Raw genomic sequence first — 19,893 nt, forward strand, 5'->3', positions numbered from 1 at the left:
GTATATACTGGCAATATTACTGCCCGTATTTTACTGAGAACCTTTCATGACAAGAACCCTTGGGCTCCTGACAGGCAGAAGTGGATCTCAAGCCCGAGTCGTTTGCCTCTGTCTGAATCCTAGGCTCTGGCCCGTCCCAGAACGTGTGGGGAGCTGGCATAATGGGCATTCGAGGGATGCTGGCCTTGGCATAGACCAAGCACTGTAGACCCTCTTGTTACCAGCTGGGCACCTAGGCGAGTCAGCACATCACTCTGTACCTGCTGTTCCTCATTTATATAATGGGACAGCACTAACCCAACTGTAGTGCCTCATGGTGACCAGAGTTTTATTCTGCTCAGGAGGGTTTCCCATTTCTTTTGTTTTGGCTTCTTGAGGGGAGAACTTCTGGTGGGCTGCCAATCACTGGGCTTCACTCCCTGTTGGGTACAGGCTTTTGACACAAAAGGGTCAGTCAGAGAGCTCACTTCTCTGCTGAGTTAGTGAGAGTGTTGGTTTTCCCCATTGCGGTTGCTAAGTTAAGAGGATGTGCCTAATGCTGACAGCTAGCTTGTGCTCTGGGTGGGATCCTGCTTGCAAAATGAAGCCAGGTAGAGAGAGGCAGAGACGAGAGGGAAAGAACCCTGATCTCTCGCTGAGTATCTGGATCCAGCCATTCCTGAAGGCACACTTCTAGACTTTCCTTTCATTGATCCACTGCATTCACTTCCCGCTTAAACTTGTCTGAGTTTTGTTTCTGTGGCATCTAGATGAACACACTACTTTCTGGGATAGTTGTAAAAATCAAGTGAAATAATATATGTAAAGCTCGGTGACTGGCAGGTGGTAAGTGTCCAACACTTATTAGTTCACATCATTATGAGTACTCTGAGCCAGGCCCTGTGTGGGGAACTGGTGAGTCAGAGGTGAATGAGACTTTCAGGAACTCCAACTAGACAGACTTTCAGGAACTCCAACTAGACAGACAAGTCCATAGACAAGTAGAAAACAACCATGACACCTTCAACATGGTACCAGGTCTGGAGAGGACCAGCCTGCCATCTGGTGGCAGCTTGGTTGCATTGGCTTCCTTTCATGGTGGAGGCAGCATACATTTCTCCTCCCTGGAGCAAACTTTTTTTTTTTCTGACTATGGATTTGAATTCTCTGCCCGTCATGCTTCTGCCAGCAACCTCATTGGTGGATTTACTGAGTGTCTTATTCCCTGTCATAGAAGTCCAAATAGCACTGTGGCTGACCGGAGACTTCATTTCTCAGCCAAAGAAGTAAATAAATTGGCAGGTGAGCATGAGATTTACTGGTCTTGCCACAGATTCTTATCACCAGACTCATCTGTCTTTATGGGTTGGTGACATGGTCAACTGGGACTTGGAATCATCCAGGAGACACCTTTGCATGAATGGGAAGTGTTGGCCAAAAGTTGCCTTATACTCTGAGTCAGAAACCAGTGCAAGGTGATGTTTCTCTTTTCCAGAACCCGTGAATCAGGGGATCTTGGGCTGCAGAGCTTACGAAATATGAGCTCCCCTCCCCGAGACTTTTGGTTCTGCTAATTCAGAGGTCTCAGCGTGTAAAGGGAGAGTGTTTCCACCAGGGCACACCGCGGAGGTCCCGCTGATGTGGAAGTTGAGAGAGACATCTGGCCATTGCAGGCTCATCATGCCCTGGACCCACAGAGGAAGAAGGGGTGGGGTGGTCCGCTGTTGGCTGGAGTGAGCGACTCCGGTTTGCAAGGGGGAAGCACACTTTCTGATTCCACGGCAACCCAGTGTGAGCAGGACAACCAAGGGTTCAGCTTCCTCCTGAGTGGAGCTCAGGGGATCCCGCTGGGTTGAGGCCCCGGCCACATGAGGTTCTTTCTCAAGACAAAGGGAAAACGGGAAGGCTAGTCGAGGAAAACTCTTATAGATGCCTCGTGACCTGTGGCAGAAGTGAGAATGCTAGCCCTTCTCTTGCTATGTCACACATGTACACACGGATGGCGCTAACTGTTTCTCTCTCTTCCTCTCCCACTCGTACAGGGTGGTCCATTGCTGGCAAACGTTATGATTTTAGTGCATGGGTTACAGAATATCAGGATGGGATTGGGATTAGAGAAGATGGGATGATGGGATTGGGATGGGATTGTTAATTGGGATTAACACCAGCCAGACTCCCAGGGGTAAGAGCTGAATGGAGTAACTGTGGGGCTTTGGGCTTTTTTGTTTTTGAGATAAGAATAAGAAGGTTCTTGTTTGATTGAGATACATTTGCAGCAGGTTGTGCAATAACATGTTGTGGCTGCTTTGGGAGGTTTAAGAGGGAAAGCAGGATGGGCAAGGATGTTGAAGGACTAAGGAGTGAACTGTGGCAAGTACTGAAGACCACGCCTACTCAGCACCCCTCCAAACCTCCCTCCATCACAACCCCTTCTGCTTTAGAGGCTAGATGACTAGACTCTCTTGCAGCTAGGATTTCCACGTTACCTGGCTTCTGCCAGGAATGTGCAGCAGAACCACCAAGGGCAGGTAGAACCGAGCGCCAGGGGGAGGTGGCCATATGGCTCCTCTGTAGGCACGGTGCTGGAGGCGTTTCGGTTCTCGCAGGCAGCTGTGGCGGAAGCCCTAGTGTCAGATCCATTCCGAGTTTGTTGGTGCTGAGCAGGCGTGTCAGCTGCTCCCCACTTTGGCAGCTTTCCTGACTACAAGCTGGACAGGAAGCTTCCCGAGCCAGCAGGGGGCGCAGCTGTGGAAGAAGTTCCTCTGCAGGCAAGTGTCACAGCGACATTGGGGGTTATTCCTGGGCATTGGGGGTTATTCCTGGAATAGAGCCTGCTTCTCACCCCTCCTGAGGAATATGAAACCTTCTGAGTTACCTTTTAAACCTGCCAGGTGGAATATTTTGTCTGCAATGGAACCCTGACTAATTCATTGTATCTTATTTCTTTGTCTTGCCCCAGTCTTTCTAAAATTCAGATACACTTGACATACAGCGTTCTGTTAGTTTCAGGTACATAACATGATTTGATTTTGTACATACTGCGAAATGATCACCGCAGTAACTCTAGTTAACATCTATTGCCACACAGAGTTAACAATATTTTTTTGTGGTGAGAGCCTTTAAGATCTATTCTCTTAGCCACTTCCAAAAATGCAATACAGTTTTATTAACTATAGTCACCATGTGGTACATCACACGCCCAGGACTTGTTTTTTTTTTAAAGATTTTATTGATTCACTTTTAGAGAGGGGAGGGAGGGAGAAAGAGAGGGAGCGAAACATTGATGTGTGGTTGCCTCTCGCGCATCCTCTGCCTGGGGACCCGCCCGCAACCCGAGCACGTGCCCCAGCCAAGATCGAACTGGTGACCCCTTGGTTCGCACGCAGGCTGGCGCTCAGTCCGCTGAGCCCCACCAGCCAGGGCCCAGGACTGTGGACCTTTTTATTCCCTGTGCCTACTTTGCCCACCTCCCCCTCACATCTGGCAATCGCCAGTCTGTTCCCTGTGTCTGCGAGCTCGAGATGCCTGGCTGTCCCGCACTCCCTCCCTCACTCTGTCACCATGCTCTGTTGAGACCGTTGACATATTTAGCAGTATTTGAATTCCGCCACTTCTCCCCACCTTCCCCACCAAAGCCCTTGGTCAAGGTCCCCGGCTGGACTTCCTTCCTACTTGTTCTCCTGCTCCCTCTCTCACTCCCTCCTCTCATTCTGTCCTTTCAAAGGTGGTCTGAGTGAGCTTCTGAGAACACCAACATTCCAGAAGTTTCCACCACTTAGAATGGAAACCAAAGTCTCCACCAGGACTCGGGTGGCCCTGCCCACCTCTGTGGCCTCCTGCTCCGCTAGCGCGCCATCACCCGCCAGCCGCATCCAACCCGCCAAGCTTGTTCTCACCAGCGGGCCTTTGCCCAGGCTGTCCTCTCTTCTGGGCCTCTCTTCCTCGGGGTCCCCAGCTGGCACCTCCCCCAAGAGCCTGTCCTGACGGCCCCTCCCCAGCACGCTCTCCCCTCACCCTGCAGAGCCCTGTTAGCACCAACCGATAACATTAGTTACAGGCTTCATTGTCTTTCTGTCTGTCTGGAACAGTAGATGGATGTCTGTCTCGTATCCTGAGCACCTAGACCCGCGCCCAGCACACAGCAGAGGAGCAGTGAAGTGCTGGCGGAAGTGGGGGAGGAAGCCGCCAAAGTGCAGTTCAGGGCAAACTCGGGGGCTCCAGAAAAGACCCAACCGAGACCCCTAACAGAGTTGCCCTCTTGGGCAAATGACCTTAAATAACGCCCTGTCGGGGTCACCTAGTCTGCCTGACATTCCTTTTTTCCCCCATTTTAGGGCAGTCAGGCGAAAGGCCACCCAAGGTGGCCCTTTCTGTCCCCCAGGCTGCAGCCATGGCAGGCAGGTTGGAGGTGACCTCCCAGAATTCTCTCGTATCAATTCATTTCACACTTGAGTAACTAAAGAAGCCAACAGAGAGGGCTCCCAAAACAAAGAAACTTGGTTCCGAACTATATGACCACAATGACCACTCGATTCTGCTGAGCTGTTATGTTGTGCCAAACGAGGTTTTAAGTGCTCACTGTGCATTTTCTCCTTCAACCGTCAGAAACCAACGCTCCTTGAGGTCACCGTATCTGTTACCTGGGGCTTCGTACAAACCGCCTTAAACTGAATGGTTTAAAAGAACAGCCGTTTCCTTTGCTCACAATTCCTGACTCAGCGGGACCAGGCCCCGACTCCACTGCAGACCAGAGGGTTATTTCTCTGGACAAGAGGCCACTATGACCATAGCACCTGTGCCCTGTGCCAGCGTCATGCCCAGGGCAGGCCGGCCCAGTCTACGTTCCCACGCAGAGCCCAACTGGTCTTCATGTAAAAACACAAGAGGGAACCTGGCTCCTTTCCCCAGTTTTGAGGGACACGTGTGGCAACGGCTTCAGAGTGTTCACACCGTAGAGCCGTCCAGCTGCCGTAGCCTTCCTGTCCTCATTTCCACGGGGAGGGGACAAAGCCCGGAGGGGTAAAGAGACTTTGCCAAGGTCGCCCAGTGTTCCAGTGACCAAGAACTCCTGGCCAGTGCCTCACTCACAGGCACCAGGAATGCCCGTGGGCAGGAGAGTGGGCAGCCAGGGCCCAAGTTGATGAGAAGAGGTGACTTGGGGCCGGGAGTAGAGATGAGGAGGGACACTCTGAGCTCCAGGTGCACACACGCAGTGGGTGTGAAGTGGAGAGCAAGCGGGGAGGCGGCAGGGAGAGGTGGGGGCCTGAGCAGTCTGGGAGAGGGTCCAGAGAGGGGCTCTGCTCCTGGCTTTGAGGGTGAAAGAAGAACATCATCCTAACTTGTCACACCTGAGTCCTTCTAATTCTTACAGGCCCCCTACCCTGTCCACAGCCTCTGGGAGGCTGGCAGCCAGCCTGTCTTCAGGATCCAGGGCCATCAGCCTCTGCAGCCCTGAGGCAGCAAAGGTACCGCCCGGTGCGGACGATGCATCCATCATTGGACCAGCAGTCAGGAGACTTGGGCTCCATCAAGGAAATCTTATTTAGTACTTATTTTTAGAGAGAGGGGAAGGGAGGGAGATAGGGAGAGAAACATCAATTGGTTGCCTCTCATATGCTCCCATTTGGGGACTGGGCCTGCAACCCAGGCACGTGCCCTGACCAGGAACTGAACTGGTGACCTTTCCGTCCGCAGGCCAGTATTCAGTGCACTGAGACACACCAGCCAGGGCTCCATCAGGTAAAATCTTCACTAAGCACCTGCTGTGTGCCCAGCACTGCCCTCAGCAGGCAAAGGGCCTGTCCCATGGAGCTTCTATTCCAATGGGGGAGATGACTGTTGAACAGTAAACAGTCACATCACCAGGATCACTTCAGATAATGACAAGCGGTGTGCAGTGAACAGGCAGAGTGATGGGGCAGACGAGATTAGTTTGCATTGTGGACAGCGGGTGAGGAAACAAGGAGGGCTTCTCTGAAGAGGGGACATCTGAGCTGAGGTCTGTGTGTGAGGAGGAGGCAGCTGTGCAAAAAATCCGAAGGAAGCGTGGTTCCTGTGTAGGAAATGGCAAGTGCAAAGGCCCTGAGGCGGAAATGAGATTGGAGTGTTTGGGGAGCCTGCCTGGTGAGAAGGCAGGACGTGGAGTATAAAGAGAGCCTCCTTCCCTTTGCCTTTAATTCTCTGCGGGATTTGAGTACCGCTCATCCCCTCATTTCATCCCTAAATTTTGGGCATCTCGGAGCTTAAATAAACCTCTCTTGGACCTGTTGTTATTTTAACAGCTTTTGTACGGAGGAGAAGATGTTGGTCTGGGAGTCAGAAGATCTAAATTATAGCCCCAGATCTTCCAGTAGTGAGCAGCGTGACCTTGGACAAATCTCCCTTCTTATCGGTAAACCAGGGACTGGACCACAAGTCTAAGGGCACTTCCAGCTGGGACACCTGGCACTTCCAGCTGGGACGCTTGGCACTGGGAGTTCACAGGACTCTTCTTGAGCCTGTTTGCTGTCAGCCCACATCTGGATGAGCTCAGCGTACACCTGCTCTTCCTTCCAGGTGGCGTGGTCTGGAGCTCTCATGCAGCAGGCATTTATCAGATGCTTTTAAAAACACAAGACAGGACTTCTGGCCAAGATGGAGATGTAGGTAGACACACTGCGCCTCCTTTCACAGCTGAAAGAACAACAATTTAAAAACAAGAAACAACCAGAACTGACAGAAAACCGACAACCAAGGAGTTAAAGAAGACGCATCCATCCAGACCGGCAGGAGGGGTGGAGTTGGGCATCCGAGCAGAGAGGTTGCGGCTGGAGGACCCGGGCGGGCAGGGCGGTGGCTGGGGGAGCAGGTGAGGTGGCAGATCGCGGAGCGGGGCGTGCAAGGCTGCAGCTGGCTGAGTGGACCGGCAAGGCAGAGGAGTGTGGACTGGGCAGTCCCACATTCCCACACAGATGAACAGGGAGAAACAACCGGGAAGCAGGATGGGCTGCACAACCCAGGGCCCCAGGCCCGGGAAATAAAGCGCAAAAGCACCGACTGAAAACACTTGTCGGGGTTGAGGTGCCGAGAGAGACTCCCAGCCTCACAGGAGGAGAGTCCCACAGGGTCCTGGAACGTACACAAGCCCACCCACCTAGGAATCAGCACCAGAAGGGCCCAGTTTGCTTGTGGGAAGTGAGCGGAATCTGGCAGACAGTGGAGCAAGCGCCATTGTTCCCTCTGGGACCTTTTCCCCATATATGGCGTCACAATCCAGCATGTGGGTTGCCCCGCCCTGGTGAACACCTAAGGCTCTGCCCCTTACTACATAATAGGTGCATCAAGACCAAAAAAAGAGGCCCAAATGAAAGAGAACATCAAAGCTCCAGAAAAAAATACAACTAAGTGATGAGATAGCCAACCTACCAGATGCACAGTTCAAAACACTGGTAATCAGGATGCTCACAGAATTGGTTGAATATGGTCTCAAAATAGAGGAAAAAGGGAAGGCTATGAAAAGTGAGATAGAGGAAAATGTACAGAGAACCAACAGTGAAGGGAAGGAAACCGGGACTCAAATCAATGGAGTGGACCAGAAGGAACAAAGAAACAACCAAACAGAAAAGAAGGAAGAAACAAGAATTCAAAAAAATGAGGAGAGGCTTAGGAACCTGCAGGGCACCTTTAAATGTTCCAACATCTGAATTATAGGGGTACCAGAAGGGGAAGAGGAACAGCCACAAGTGGAAAACTTATTTGAACAAATAGTAAAGGAGAACTTCCCCAGTCTGGCAAAGGAAATGGACTTCCGGGAAATCCAGGAAGCTCAGAGAGTCCCAAAGAAGTTGGACCCAAGAAGGAACACACCAAGGCACATCATAATTACATTAGCCAAGATTAAAATGAAGGAGAGAATCCTAGAAGCAGCAAGAGATAAGGGGATAGTCACCTACAAAGGAGTTCTCATCAGACTGTCAGGGGATTTCTCAAAAGAGACCTTACAGGCAACAAGGGGCTGGAAAGGAGTATTCCAAGTCATGAAATCCAAAGACCTACAGCCAAGATCGCTTTATCCAGCAAAACTTTCATTTAGAATGGAAAGGCAGATAAAGTGCTTCTTCACAGATAAGGTCAAGTTCAAGGAGTTCCTCATCACCAAGCCCTTATTATATGAAATGCTAAAGGGATTTATCTAAGAAAAAGAAGATAAAAAATATGAACAGTGAAAGGACAGCAAACTCACAATCATTAACAACCACACCTAAAACAAAACAAAAGCAAACAACTGGAATAGAAACAGAACCACAGAAATGGAGATCACATGGAGGGTTATCAACAGGAGAGGGGGAGGGGGAGGGAGGGGGAAAGGTACAGAGAATAAGTAGCATAGATGGTAGGCAGAAAATAGACAGGGGGAGGGTAAGAACAGCATGGGAAACGGAGAAGCTGAAGAACTTGTAAGTGTGACCCATGGACATGAACTAAAGGGGGGGATGTGGGAGGGGGTATGCAGGCTGGAGGGGAGTGAAGGGGAGGAAATGGGACAACTGTAATAGCATAATCAATAAAATATATTTAAAAAACAGAAACAAAAACAAACAAACAAAACAACTCCCACAAGACAGGTCTGGCTGGAGTGGCTCAGTGGATTGAGTGCTGGCCTGCAAACTGAAAGGTCACTGGTTCGATTCTCAGTCAGGACACATACCTGGGTTGCGGCCAGGTCCCCGGCCGCATGAGGGCACGCGAGAGGCAACTGATCGGTGTTTCTCTGGCACATTGACATTTCTATCCCTCTCTTTCTCCCTCCCTTCCCCTCTCTCTAAAAAGTAAATAAATAAAGTCCTTATAGAAAACACAGGACAGCTGGAGCATGCATGACCAGGGGATGGTCAGACATACTGGGCAGCTATTGAGAGAAGAATGAGTCAGGTTTATGTCCACTGAGCTGGGGAGCAGGCAGCACGTGACATAAGTGAGAATAAAGTCAGGCACAGAATGTGTTTGAGAAGGACTCCAGCTGTGTAAAACCAAACGACAAATCTCTGTATGTGTGTGTGTGTGGGGGGGGGTTAGTTTATTTCACAAGTGAGGAGACAAGAGAGAGAGAATAAACCCCAGTCCCTAACGCACAGAGTATTACCCAGAATGTGTGGGTGCAGAGGAGCTGGGGGGCAAGGGAACAGAGGGGTACTAGGGAAAGTATTCATTTTTCCTTGTATCTTTGTTGTTTTACTGGTTGCAGATAAAAATGCATTGCTTTCATAATCTTGGAAGAAGAATTCAGGACATCTCTAAGGAGTCAAACTGCCAGGGGCTCCTCACAGACAGACACCTTTTGCCCCTGACGACAGCCCTGCTCTGGGGCAATGCTCCACCCCAAGGTAAGCTGGCCCCGTGTGTGCTTCCCTGAAGGTCGGCAGGAGACTTCCCGGGGCCCACGAGGCCACCCTGGCCTTTGAATCTGTGGAATTTGGCAAAGGGGTTGATGTGATGCAGGGCCCTGAATCTTTGGCCCTTTGAAGACCGAGTGAGCGAGTGCCCACTTTGATCTTATTGGACGGTCCCTCTCCTCTGTTTCCAAAGGCTCCGGAATGGTTGCCTCTTAGGCCAGCTTCTGTGGCTGGAGACGCCCTGGAGCTGTCCAGGGCCTGCACTATGACATCAGCAGTGTGATTCTCTCGCAGGAACAGCTGCTCTGGCCTGCTCTTCCCCAGCCTGCTGTAGCTTCAGAGGCAGCTGCGGCTGCAAGGGGCCCCTGGCCTCCCTGGCCAGGTCTCTGACTGCAGACAAGATGCACTACTCATCCCTCCAGCCCACTCTGGGGGTGGTGTGTGTGTGGGTGTGGGGGGCTCATTGTTTGAGTTCCACAAGCTGTTTCCTGGTCATGTCATTCTCTCCTCCAGGAAATCCCTGCAGATGTCTATTTAAAGCCCCCTTCTCTGCTGTGTGCGCTCATTTCCTGGGCAGTGGGCTCCTTCCTCTAAACAAGAGGGAGCCCTGAGGCCTGGGTAGTCTTGAGCTGCCTTCCCCCCCAGGTTTCTTGTCTTCGTGCTAATAAGGAAGTGGTCTGACCCTAGCTTTTGTTCGGTTTGTGATGTTTTTCAAAGCTTTCCTGAATGTCATTCCATTTGAACGGTGCCTTAGAGTAGCCCTGTGTGGCAGGAATGCTGGGCATATTACATCCACCTAGTAGGGGAAATGGAGATTTGGAGCGGTTAAGCGACTCGCCCACATCCCAGAATAAAGAAAAGGCAGTTCCAGGCTTGGCCCCCAAGATGAGCTGACTCAGCGCCTGCTGCATCAGCAGCAGCATCCCCTCCTCACTGAAGGTCCCCCGAGGAATGGGCTCAGCAGACCACCTTTCACCTGGTGAGCCCACTCTCAACTGCAGCTGAGTGACCAGGGTGGGTTCGTGGTCCGGGGTGACCACCCAGAGGCTGGGCTGCCCTGATCAGCCTCAGGCTCCAGCACCTGAATGAAGGCCGGACGCTTTAGTTAGACTGAAGAGGCATATGGACTGGGCACAGAGCCACCTGGACTGGGGCACAGAGTCACCTGCTGATTAAAGGCACGGCGGGGAGGCAGGTGCTGTGAACAGGGCAGGGAGCCACTCCCTGGACAGGAGACTGGGAAGGTGTATGAGAGGCAGCCAGGGTGGAAAACTGCATGGCCCAGAGAGGGAAAGGGCCTGGGGACTTTTGGATCTCATGAGCAGGCTGGATGTCCCATAGTCAGGCTCAGTAACAGACCCTGAAGCTTTTCAATGACTCCCCAACCTTTTCCAGAGCTGGGGCCCCGATGAGCGCTGTGATGGCCGGGCCAGGGCTTTCTCAGATTCAATGGGACAGAAGGCCCAGCTCACACTGACTTGAGCAGAAGGTACAACTTATTGGTTCAATGAACTGAAAACCCCAGGGGCTGATCTGGGCAGGCCTGACGGGACTCAGGAGCTCAAGCAATGTCACGGGACTTGGCCTTGCTCTCTCCATGTCCTGCTCTGCTTTTCACTCTGCTGGCCTCTGGGTGCCACCCCCTTTCCTCATGGTGGCAAGATGGCTGCCAGCGACAGCAGACATACTCGCCACCCCTCAGCAACTTCAGCAGAAAGTGAGTGTCTCTCTTCCCGGGAGTTTCAGCGATGTCCCAGAATCGAGTTCCACTGGCTCTCGTCATGTCGCATGCTCATCCTGGAACCAAGCTCTGGGGCTGAGGAGGTGGGATGGGTCAGGCCTGGGTCACGTGTCCCCCCCTCTTCCCCTGGAGCCCTGTGTGTGCGGCCAGCTCTGCTAGAACCCTGAGAACCAAGAGCGGGGAACTGTGGTTTCACCGGAGCATCGGCGCGGCGGGTCACGAGGAGCGTGTTGGTCACTGCAAGCTAGGTGCTGCTGCAAACGGCCCTGTTGCTGTGGCTAACACCGTAAAACTTTATTTCTTGCTCCCATTGGTGGCAGGGGTGGGCCTCTCCTTCCCGTGGCCATCCCGGGACGCAGGCTGGTGCAGGCATTGTCCTCCTCAATGCGAAGCTTCCAAGGACACCCAGCAGGTGGGTGGGAGGATAAAACAACGTTTACGTTTTGCGCAGTCCAGGCCTGGGGATGCCAGTCCCATGACCACACCTCAGTGCAGGGGGCAAAGGGCAGATTTAGGTGTGTGCCTTGGAGGAAGAGGAAGCAATCTCTACCATGAAGTTTGGGGGGACGAGGGAAGGGTGCCAGGTAGGCATGAACGAGGTCCACCTGAGCATCCCAGACCAGCCCGCCTCCTTTAGCCTTGTCAGGGGCTCCAGTGTGAGCAGTGCCGGCCCAGTCTTTCCGGTTGAGGTCTCCTTCGTGATGGCTTGAGCTCCAGTTTCTCCTTTAGTCCCTCGCCCGCCCACCGTCCCTCCCATTGTTAAGCTGAGTGGTGATGAAGCTCAGTGGTCCCAGGTCAGTCCACAAACCCATCCGTGCTTTATGGACAGGCAGGCAGGGGCGCAAAGGGAGAGAGAGGACAGTTCTGGCTCAGAGACTCGCCAGATTTGCTTGTCAGTCCCCCCAATCCTTGTCAGCCATCCTTCCCTGGGGACAAGCTGGTCCCTAAGCCAGCAGCATCTTCCTTTTCTCCATAGCCTAGAGCTAAAGGCACACAGGGCTGGGGGCGAGGGGGAAGCTGATCCATCACTCACAAAGGAATGACATCCCAACTTCCTGAAAACCTGGGCTGGGGAGGCCACGTGCCAACATTGCAGCTAATCATTTATTCATTCATCCACCCATTCATTCACTTCTGGGTGAATGGTGTGCCTGGCACTGTGCTGGGTGCTGAAATGAAAAGGATACGCAAAAAGCCTAAGATATTGGCTCTAATCTAGTGTCAGGTGATCAGGCTTAGGTCAGCTGACCAACTGAAGACAACAATGAGACAACCTGCCGCTGCCCGTCTTCCCGTGATTTAGAGATGAACGGGACTTCAGGCACACAGCCTCCCCGGGGCGGGAACAAGCAACATGTGTGGTGTCTCGGAGACCGGGCAGCCGGTGTCCTCACCCCAGAGCTGTCCATTAGCGGCTCCAGGTGAAATGGTAGTAATGAACGTAACATTAGCAGCTGCCACGTCCTGGGTGCATCAAAGCGTTCTGCTAAATCAACTGTGCAAACGCATCGCCTTACGTCATTCTCCCAGGAACTGCAAGGTCTGGGCTCACTCACCTATGCCTGTTTTTACAGTTGGAAAACCAAGGCCTTTGGGAGCCTATTCAAGGTGGAATAGCCATCAGGCGGCAGCGCTGAGACCGGCATTCAGGTCTGTCTGAGGCCCAGGCCCAGCCAGGTGGGACCGCCTGTGTGTCGGAGCCCGCAGCCATCTGGACGGCCCTGCTGCTGCCCCGCTGCACAGCTGGAGGCTGGCTGGTCACTGCCAGGAGCTGCTCTGAATTTTGAGTATCAGTCCAATGTGGGGGGCTGGACTAGTTCAGGGCGTGGGGAGGCTCCGTACTGAGGCTTTGGAATGCCAAGCAGACTCTGCGGACAGAGGCCTTAGCTTCCTCCCCAGCCCGCATCTCTTTGGTTGTAGATTTTCTCCCTAAGAACAGCCATCTGTCTGAACAGGGTGTCTGAGGATAGCTCTTCAGCATCTCCGGGCAGAAGCTTGGCAAAGGGAGCGCTTCTCCACCCACTTGCTTTCCTGTTTCATCATGGCCCTTCCATCTGGCTCGTTCATTCACATGTTCATTCAACAATTTATCGCTGAGCCCTGACTCTGCCCTGCCGCGGTCAAGGTGCTGGAGGGAGCGGGCGAAGGAAGATGGATCAGTGTGAGGGACAAGACAGTTACATAAAAAGAGTCATCCCAGGTGAAACATGAGGACCTCGAGGGAAGCCAGCGCCACATCCCATGTGCCTCTGAGAGGAGGGGTCATCCCCAGATTTGGCAGGAGTGGAGAAGGGGCATGCGTTTAGGAAAAATTCAAAGAGGTGGAATTTGAGCTGGGCGTTGAAGGGTTTGACAATGCGTAGCCAAAGGGAAGAACATTCCAGGCTGTGAGAATGGCAGGGGCGTGGCCTAGCGGTGGGGGCACAGGGCGCTGTTTGGCCCACGTGTGGAAGGGAAGCTGGGGAGTCAGGATGGTGCTGCTGGGTGGGCCAATAGATTTGTCTGTGAGCTGCGGGCTGTGGCTCCGTCACACCAGCCACAGCCTGGCCCTCCCGGAGTCAGATCAAGAGAGCTGGAACTCAGGCCCCACGGGCCCCTGGAAGAGCCTTGACCACAGGTGGCTGGCCCTGTCGGGGACACACTTCCCACATTGTCCTGTGCTGCCTGTTGTCCTTAGAAAGCCCTCCACCACCACATTCACACCCTCCAGCAGCAAATCTCAGGCCTGGTTGGGCCAAGGGACTGAAACACAACTGGTATCAGAGTAGGAAGGGAGGTTTAGCGAGCACGCCACCCAGAGATTTACACTTACAGAGGAATACTGGCCCGGCCAGTGTGGCTCAGTTGATTGAGTGCCGTCCTGCAAACCCAAGGGTTTGATTCCTGGCCAGGGCACATGCCTGGGTTGCGGGTTCAGCCCCTGGCCGGGGCGCCTACAGAAGTCAACTGAGCAATGTTGCTGTCTTGCGTGGACCCCGGATTCTCCTGTTTCTCTCCCTCCTGTCCTCTCTAAAAAATAAAATTAAAAATTAAAAAGAAAAGACACAGCTGTAGGATCCTATCATTCAAAGAGAATCACAGGAACCTCAAAGAGAACACGGAGAAGGTGCTCCAGCGAAAGCAGGTTGGGCCCCCCCGCCCCCCATTCCACCTCCCATCGCCCCCACAGCAGCTCCAAGGGCTCCCCCAGGCACGCCAGGATGCAGAGGACCACAGCTTGAAAACCACTGGTCCGCCGTCCCCCAGTTTTCATTTTGCAGATGGGGGATCTGAAGTCGGGAGAAGAGGCGAAGGAGCACCAGACTTCCTGACCGATGATGGTTCAGGGCTCTTCCCGATTTGGGTCTAAGATCAGGGAAGAAAACCAAACTAGGGGCAGAGGTGGAGGTGGGCGTGGTTTCCCGGGTTTCCTCTCCTCTCTCTTGGTAGCAGTGACGCCCAGGCCTCGGTGGCTGGAGCAGCCCCAGACACCCGACTCTGTGGCCTGGTGGCAGTTGGCATTGTGTTGTGGCTTGTCTCATTCTCGATCCACTGGGGGAGGGAAGCTGGACCAGGTCCCTTCCCACCAGGGAGCAGGGAGTCTGGGGAAGGCACAGCAAAATCCTAACCTACAGAGAAGGGCTCTCTGGGTAAAATGGTTGTTCTCCACAGGTGCTGGGCATTTTATTACTTACCAAAGCATTTTCAAAGACTGATTCTGTTTAATTTTTACAATCAGCATACATGGTACATGTTCTCCCCATTTTGCCAGTGGCAAAGGTGAGGCTCAGAGAGGCTGAGTGAGTTGCTCAACGTCACACAGGTGGTAAGGAGGCAAACAGTCCCCTCACCTGGGCCTTCTAACTCTGGGTCTACAGAGCATAAGGTGAGTGAGAGAAGGAAGGAGGTGGCTCTGTGTGTGTATTTGTGCGTGTGTGTTTTGGGGGGGGGCTGCCAGAGAAAAGTAGGAAACAGGAGCTGAGCCTGGGCGGGTGTCTGTGAATGATTTTATGGAACTTTCTTTAATCATGCATGTCTCACTCGAGACCGTAGGGGCCACAAGGAAGGGTCCCCAGGGCCCCGGTGCCTAGTTCAGTGAATATCTGAACTAGTAAATATCTGTGGCACGAACCCGATTAAAGAGGGCGTGCTTGTGACCTTGTTTCTGGGCGAGGTTGTCTCAAACACCAGAGGCTGCCCTGCCCACAGCCCACCCTCCCCCTCTCAGGTCTGACATCTTACCACTTCCTTTCTCCTGCAAATGCAGAGCAGCGCCAACATGACCCCTGTCAGTACGTAAGAGGGAGCCATGACCATGCAGGGCACCCTCGTGCGGGGGGTCCTCCCCACCCAGGAAGCGTGGAGTCAACCCCAGCTTTCCCCTTCAAAGACCCCTGACCCTACCTGGGTCGCACCAGGGAGAAGTGGCAGTGGTCCCCTCTGTCCCAGCAGCTCCCAGAGAGAGAGAGACAGCGGTGATCACCACTGGCAATGGCAGAGGCTGCTGGTCTGAGCTCCGGGATCCATGCCCAGCTCAGCACCGGACTAAAGAAGTTATCCAAGCTCAAGATGCACCCTGTCCCAAAGGTCTGGACAGATGTCCCCAGCTCTTCTAAAAACAATACATGTCATACACTGTGTTTCCTCTCAGGCCCGAGGAGACATACCGTATAACCCAAGTTTTGACATACACAGAAATCTCCTCGAAGATAATGGAGCCGATGAGAAGCCCCCTGCCCAGTGCTCTCTTCCTGCCGAATGTCCCAGAGACACTTGCATCTGAGTGCCCAGGAGGACAGACGTTCTGGGAGGCCGAGACAGACAGTCGGCACTCCTCCGGGGCCTGACATACGTGACTCTCAGACGAGGCACCTGCACTGTCTCGTTCCCTGACACTAAGGGAACAGCTTCCTAGCAGCAGCCCTCGTGCCACCCCCCCACCATCCTGAGAGTTGACGCCAGCTGCTAACAGGCCTCTTCCTGGGGTCTTTTCCTTTCCTTTAGGGCTCTGATGTTAATCTTTCACCCCCAGTAGGCCTGGCATCAAACACAGGAAGGATGACGAGGCTGAAAAAGCAGGTCCACTTTATTTACAATGACCAGTTGGTGACACAGAGATCTTTGGGCTTTTCGTGGCCTTGCTGACAGACACCTGGTGGGCAGAGCCCACCCCTCTGCTGGGGTCATACACCCTCTTTCCTCATCCTGCTTTGAGAACCCAGCTGCTGTCGGGACCTTCCTGCTCTGACAAACCTGGACTTGGGGCCGTGCCTCCTGTGTCCTCTTTCTGGGTGGTCAGTGTCCCCAAGCACCTGCCAAAGGTCCTCCTTACCTCCTCTGGAGGCCCTGTCTGGGTCCTGGTTGTGGGGCACCTAGTGGGGCACCACACGTTCTGTCTGCACACAGGTAGTCCTGTGTGGGTGTCAGGGCTTGGTGCAGAGTGGTCACCCCACCTAACCTCTTGTTTGGGTTGGCAGGACCACCCTGGCCTTCTCCCAGAGGCAGAACAATGAAGTCCCAGGAGTCCTCCAAGGGGTAGAGAGGCCAGGCATTGGGCCTCTCCTTGTACGGCAGCAGACAGCTCCCACCGTGGGCCTGGCCTCAGCTCTCCAGGGCCGCTATTCTCCTACAAGAAGGCCTCGCCAGGATGGGTCTCATCCCAGGGAGAAGGCTAGACTGGCCAAGGGCAGGGCCACTGTGTCCACCTGGCCAAGGTCCAAAGCCACCCTCCTGAATGTCTAGAAACTTCTCCCCCCTTCTCTTGAGAGGATGTTTTGGGTTTACCAGAGAATTGGTGTAAAGCGTAGGAGGCAATTCCACAATGGAGGGCGCCCAGAAACTCCGGGTGGGGGGAGAGGCGAAAACTGAACACTCCTCCCCCCAACTTGTCCCCCGATAATCAAGGGCGAGTGAGGCATCAGCCTGAGCCTGGATGAGGCGCAGAGCAGACAACGACGGAGACCACGAGGGAGGCAAGGGCCGGGGGACCAGGGAGGAGCCAAGCGGGCAGGGCCGGGGTGGAGGCTGGAAGTCAGGCCGGCGGGGTCTGGGGCCGCGAGTCCTGCTGCGTCCGCTCTCAGCGCGCCTGGCCCGCCCGCTCCCTCGGGCCGGCCTTCCAGCGGCGGGGCTGTGCGGGCAGCGGAGGCGCTGGGGCGCCCCGCAGGCTGCAGGTCCTCAGCTCCCGGGTCAGGCTGACCACCTCGGGCCTCTCGGACTGGGGGGCTTCTTCCTGGCGCTCCTCCGTGTCCTGGTCCTCCTCCTCGTCTTCCTCCTGGATGCTGCTGAGGCGCGGAACCCCACGGCCGCGCTCGGCGGGCGGTGGTCGGTAGGCGCACTTGGCGTTGAGCAGCCGGCGTAGCGGGGCGCGGGGCACCGAGGCAGCGGCGCCCCCGGCGCGGAGGAGCTGCTGGCGCACGTGGCGCGCGTCGCTCTGGCGCTGCAGGCGCTTGAAGTCGCTGAAGGCCGCCAGCGCGGTCTGGCGGAGCAGGCGGGCGAGGGCGCGCGCCTTGTGCGCCCGCGCCAGCAGCACGGCGTGACAGCGCAGCACCACGGCCTTGTGGCGCGCTTGGTGGCGATAGACCCAGGCAAAGACGCGTGGGTGGCGCCCATCAGCTGTACAGTAGGTGATGCGCGGCAGCAGGTAGGCGTGCGTCGGCCTGCGGCCTCCAGAGCTCCCCGCCGCGCCGCGCTCGCACGGCTGCATGCGGATGCCGTGCGGCCCCAGCGTCAGCTTCATCTTGGTGCCCCCACCCGGCCCGCAGCGCGCCCAGATCTTGCCCACGGCGTCGTCGGTGCAGCCGTCACCCTTGGCGTGCAGGGTGACGGCGTTGCCCAGGTACCACACGGTGTAGGTCGGGTCCTCCTTGTTGAGCTCCACTTTCTGGCGCCGGCTGCGGAACACTCGGCCCAGGCGCTCCAGCGGCCAGTCGGGCAGCAGATCCGGACAGGAGCGCAGGAAGCTGGAGAGCAGCGACGTGTAGGCGAGCCCGGGACTCAGGCTCTTCGCCTTGCACTTGGCCTCATCTTCCACCAGCACGAATTTGTCACGTCTCCAGGGTAGCATCGCAGCGGCGGCCAGGGGGGCTGGGGGCGCCGGGAGCTCGCAGGCGTCTCGGCCAGCAGCCGGGGGAGGGGAGGGCAAGAAGCCCACGGCCCCGGGGTCGCGAGAAGCCGGCGGCGCCGGAGACAGTCGGTGCCCGGAGATGGCCAGTGCCGGCTAGCTTCGCTGATGCCCTGTGCCCAGCCGGGCTGGCAGCCGAGAGGTTCGGGCGGTGGCCGGGAGGCCGGGAATAGCTTCCCCCTGGGAGTCGTTCAGCCGTCCGGGAAGCAAAGAGGGGCAGGGGCTGGGCGGGGTGGAGGCGCCCCCAGCCCGAACCGGGGGGATCCCGCGGTCCCCGCCGCCCAGATCGCGGCGTCAGGGAGGTCTCCAGAGCCGGGGCTGGCGGGTGCCTGCTCCGTGGGGTAGACAGAGAGCGCGACTGCGGTGGGGACTCCTTCAGGCGTCGCGGCTCCACCTCCCAGGGCTGGCTGCATCACCGGGTGGGACCGCTAGCTCTCTCGTCCCCTCCCCTCCTCGTCCTCTCTCTCCTCCCCCTCGCAGGCTAGCGCCGCTCCTTGCCCGGAACCCAGCACAGGCGCGGTAGACCGGGTTTAATCATCGTTGCTGGATTGGTGGGGGCGGCAGGGGCGGTGAAGGTGGGAATCTCCTGAAATGCACGGGAGGGCTTTGCCGACGCAAATTTCTCTGGCCTCGCTCGTGGTCTCCAGTCTCCCCTACCCTCATTAGGGACCCCTCTCCGTTCTTTCTAGGACCAGCCCCTTTGCCGGGCAGTGAACACGACGGGTTCTTACCCCATTTCTAGGAGTGATTTGGGGTGGGTTCCTGATGGGGCTGGCCCGGCTCCTTTTGCCTCTGGTCTGCACCGCAGAAAGCCAGCTGAGGTGGCCTGAGCAGTGCAGTGGAAAAGTACTGTCGCCTGGTGAAGCTTTCTCCCAGGTTCCTCCAAGGTCGTGGGCCAGGCTTCGCCTGAGTCGGGAGGCCGAGTCACTGCTCCTGAGGTTGAGGATGCCCCTCGCCTGGCACCAGGCTGGGAGGGTGTCCTTGGAGGGTGGGGGAAACTTCTGCAGCAGTTCCGGGGTCTGTGGGCATAGCAGGTAAAAAGCTCCTTGTTTGCCCTTGGCCAGTGTGGCTCACTGGATTGAGCTCCCGCCTGCGCACTGAAAGGCTGCGGGTTCGATTCCCAGTCAGGGCACATGCCTGGGTTGCACGCAGCTGGGGGCAGCAGAGAGGCAACGGGGTTGATGTTTCTCTCCCTCCCTAAAAATAAGTAAACAAAGAAAAGCTCAAAACTCCTTCTTTCTGTACATCCTCCAGAGGACATGATCTCATTTAATCCTCAGGACGGCCTGGCCTCAGTTAAGTGACTTGCCCGAGGTCACAAAGCTGGTAGGAGGTGGAACTCAAGGTTCCAGCCAGGTTTGGTGACCCAGGAGTAGACCTTCTCTCTTCTGTGACTCTACCTCATGCTGCAGATGGATGGGGCATTTCCCATCCTCCCTGGGGACCTCCCAGTGGGGGGCTCTTACTAGGGAGGGGTTCTAGTGTGCCGGGAAAGAGACAGTTGTCCCCGAGTGGGACACACCCCCCTTCTCAGGATTGGTTAAGGTCTGTGAGCTCTCACCTACCGCCTTTCCTTGGCCTCAGAACAGGTCATCTGGGGAGTCTCCCAGGCCAGGAATGAGCCTAGAGCCTTGGACCTGGCCACACCAAAACAGGGGATCTCCAAGAGTGGGGACAGTGACATGCTCCACAGTGGGAGCACC

At 55.3% G+C, this 19,893-nt stretch overlaps 1 protein-coding gene and 1 long non-coding RNA gene across 2 annotated transcripts in view; one reads left to right on the top strand and one right to left on the bottom strand.

Annotated features, from left to right (window-relative positions):
• The window catches only part of LOC118977760 (uncharacterized), an 18,360-nt gene extending 4,937 nt beyond the window's left edge, over positions 1-13,423 (top strand). The window contains exons 2-3 of the long non-coding RNA XR_005064601.1: positions 9,203-9,341; positions 9,544-13,423. This is a non-coding gene — a long non-coding RNA (uncharacterized LOC118977760). The remainder of the gene's footprint in view (positions 1-9,202; positions 9,342-9,543) is intronic.
• Positions 13,424-15,993: 2,570 nt separating this feature from the next.
• FAM43B (family with sequence similarity 43 member B) lies at positions 15,994-19,225 on the bottom strand. Its single transcript, XM_037032943.1, has 2 exons — positions 18,922-19,225; positions 15,994-18,776 (listed from the first exon to the last, which is right to left on the bottom strand). The coding sequence occupies exon 2, from the start codon at positions 18,131-18,133 to the stop codon at positions 17,147-17,149; it is 987 nt and encodes a 328-aa protein (XP_036888838.1). The 5' UTR covers positions 18,134-18,776; positions 18,922-19,225; the 3' UTR covers positions 15,994-17,146.
• Between the last annotated feature and the right edge of the window lie 668 nt (positions 19,226-19,893).

This window comes from Sturnira hondurensis, unplaced genomic scaffold (genome assembly GCF_014824575.4).
Source record: "Sturnira hondurensis isolate 20B ecotype Veracruz unplaced genomic scaffold, ASM1482457v3 Scaffold0021555, whole genome shotgun sequence".
Classification (NCBI taxonomy): Eukaryota; Metazoa; Chordata; class Mammalia; order Chiroptera; family Phyllostomidae; genus Sturnira; species Sturnira hondurensis.

What these genes read in the sequence shown, in the direction of transcription:
- FAM43B (XM_037032943.1), bottom strand. Translation starts at nt 18,133, where the DNA reads ATGCTACCCTGGAGACGTGACAAATTCGTGCTGGTGGAAGATGAGGCC.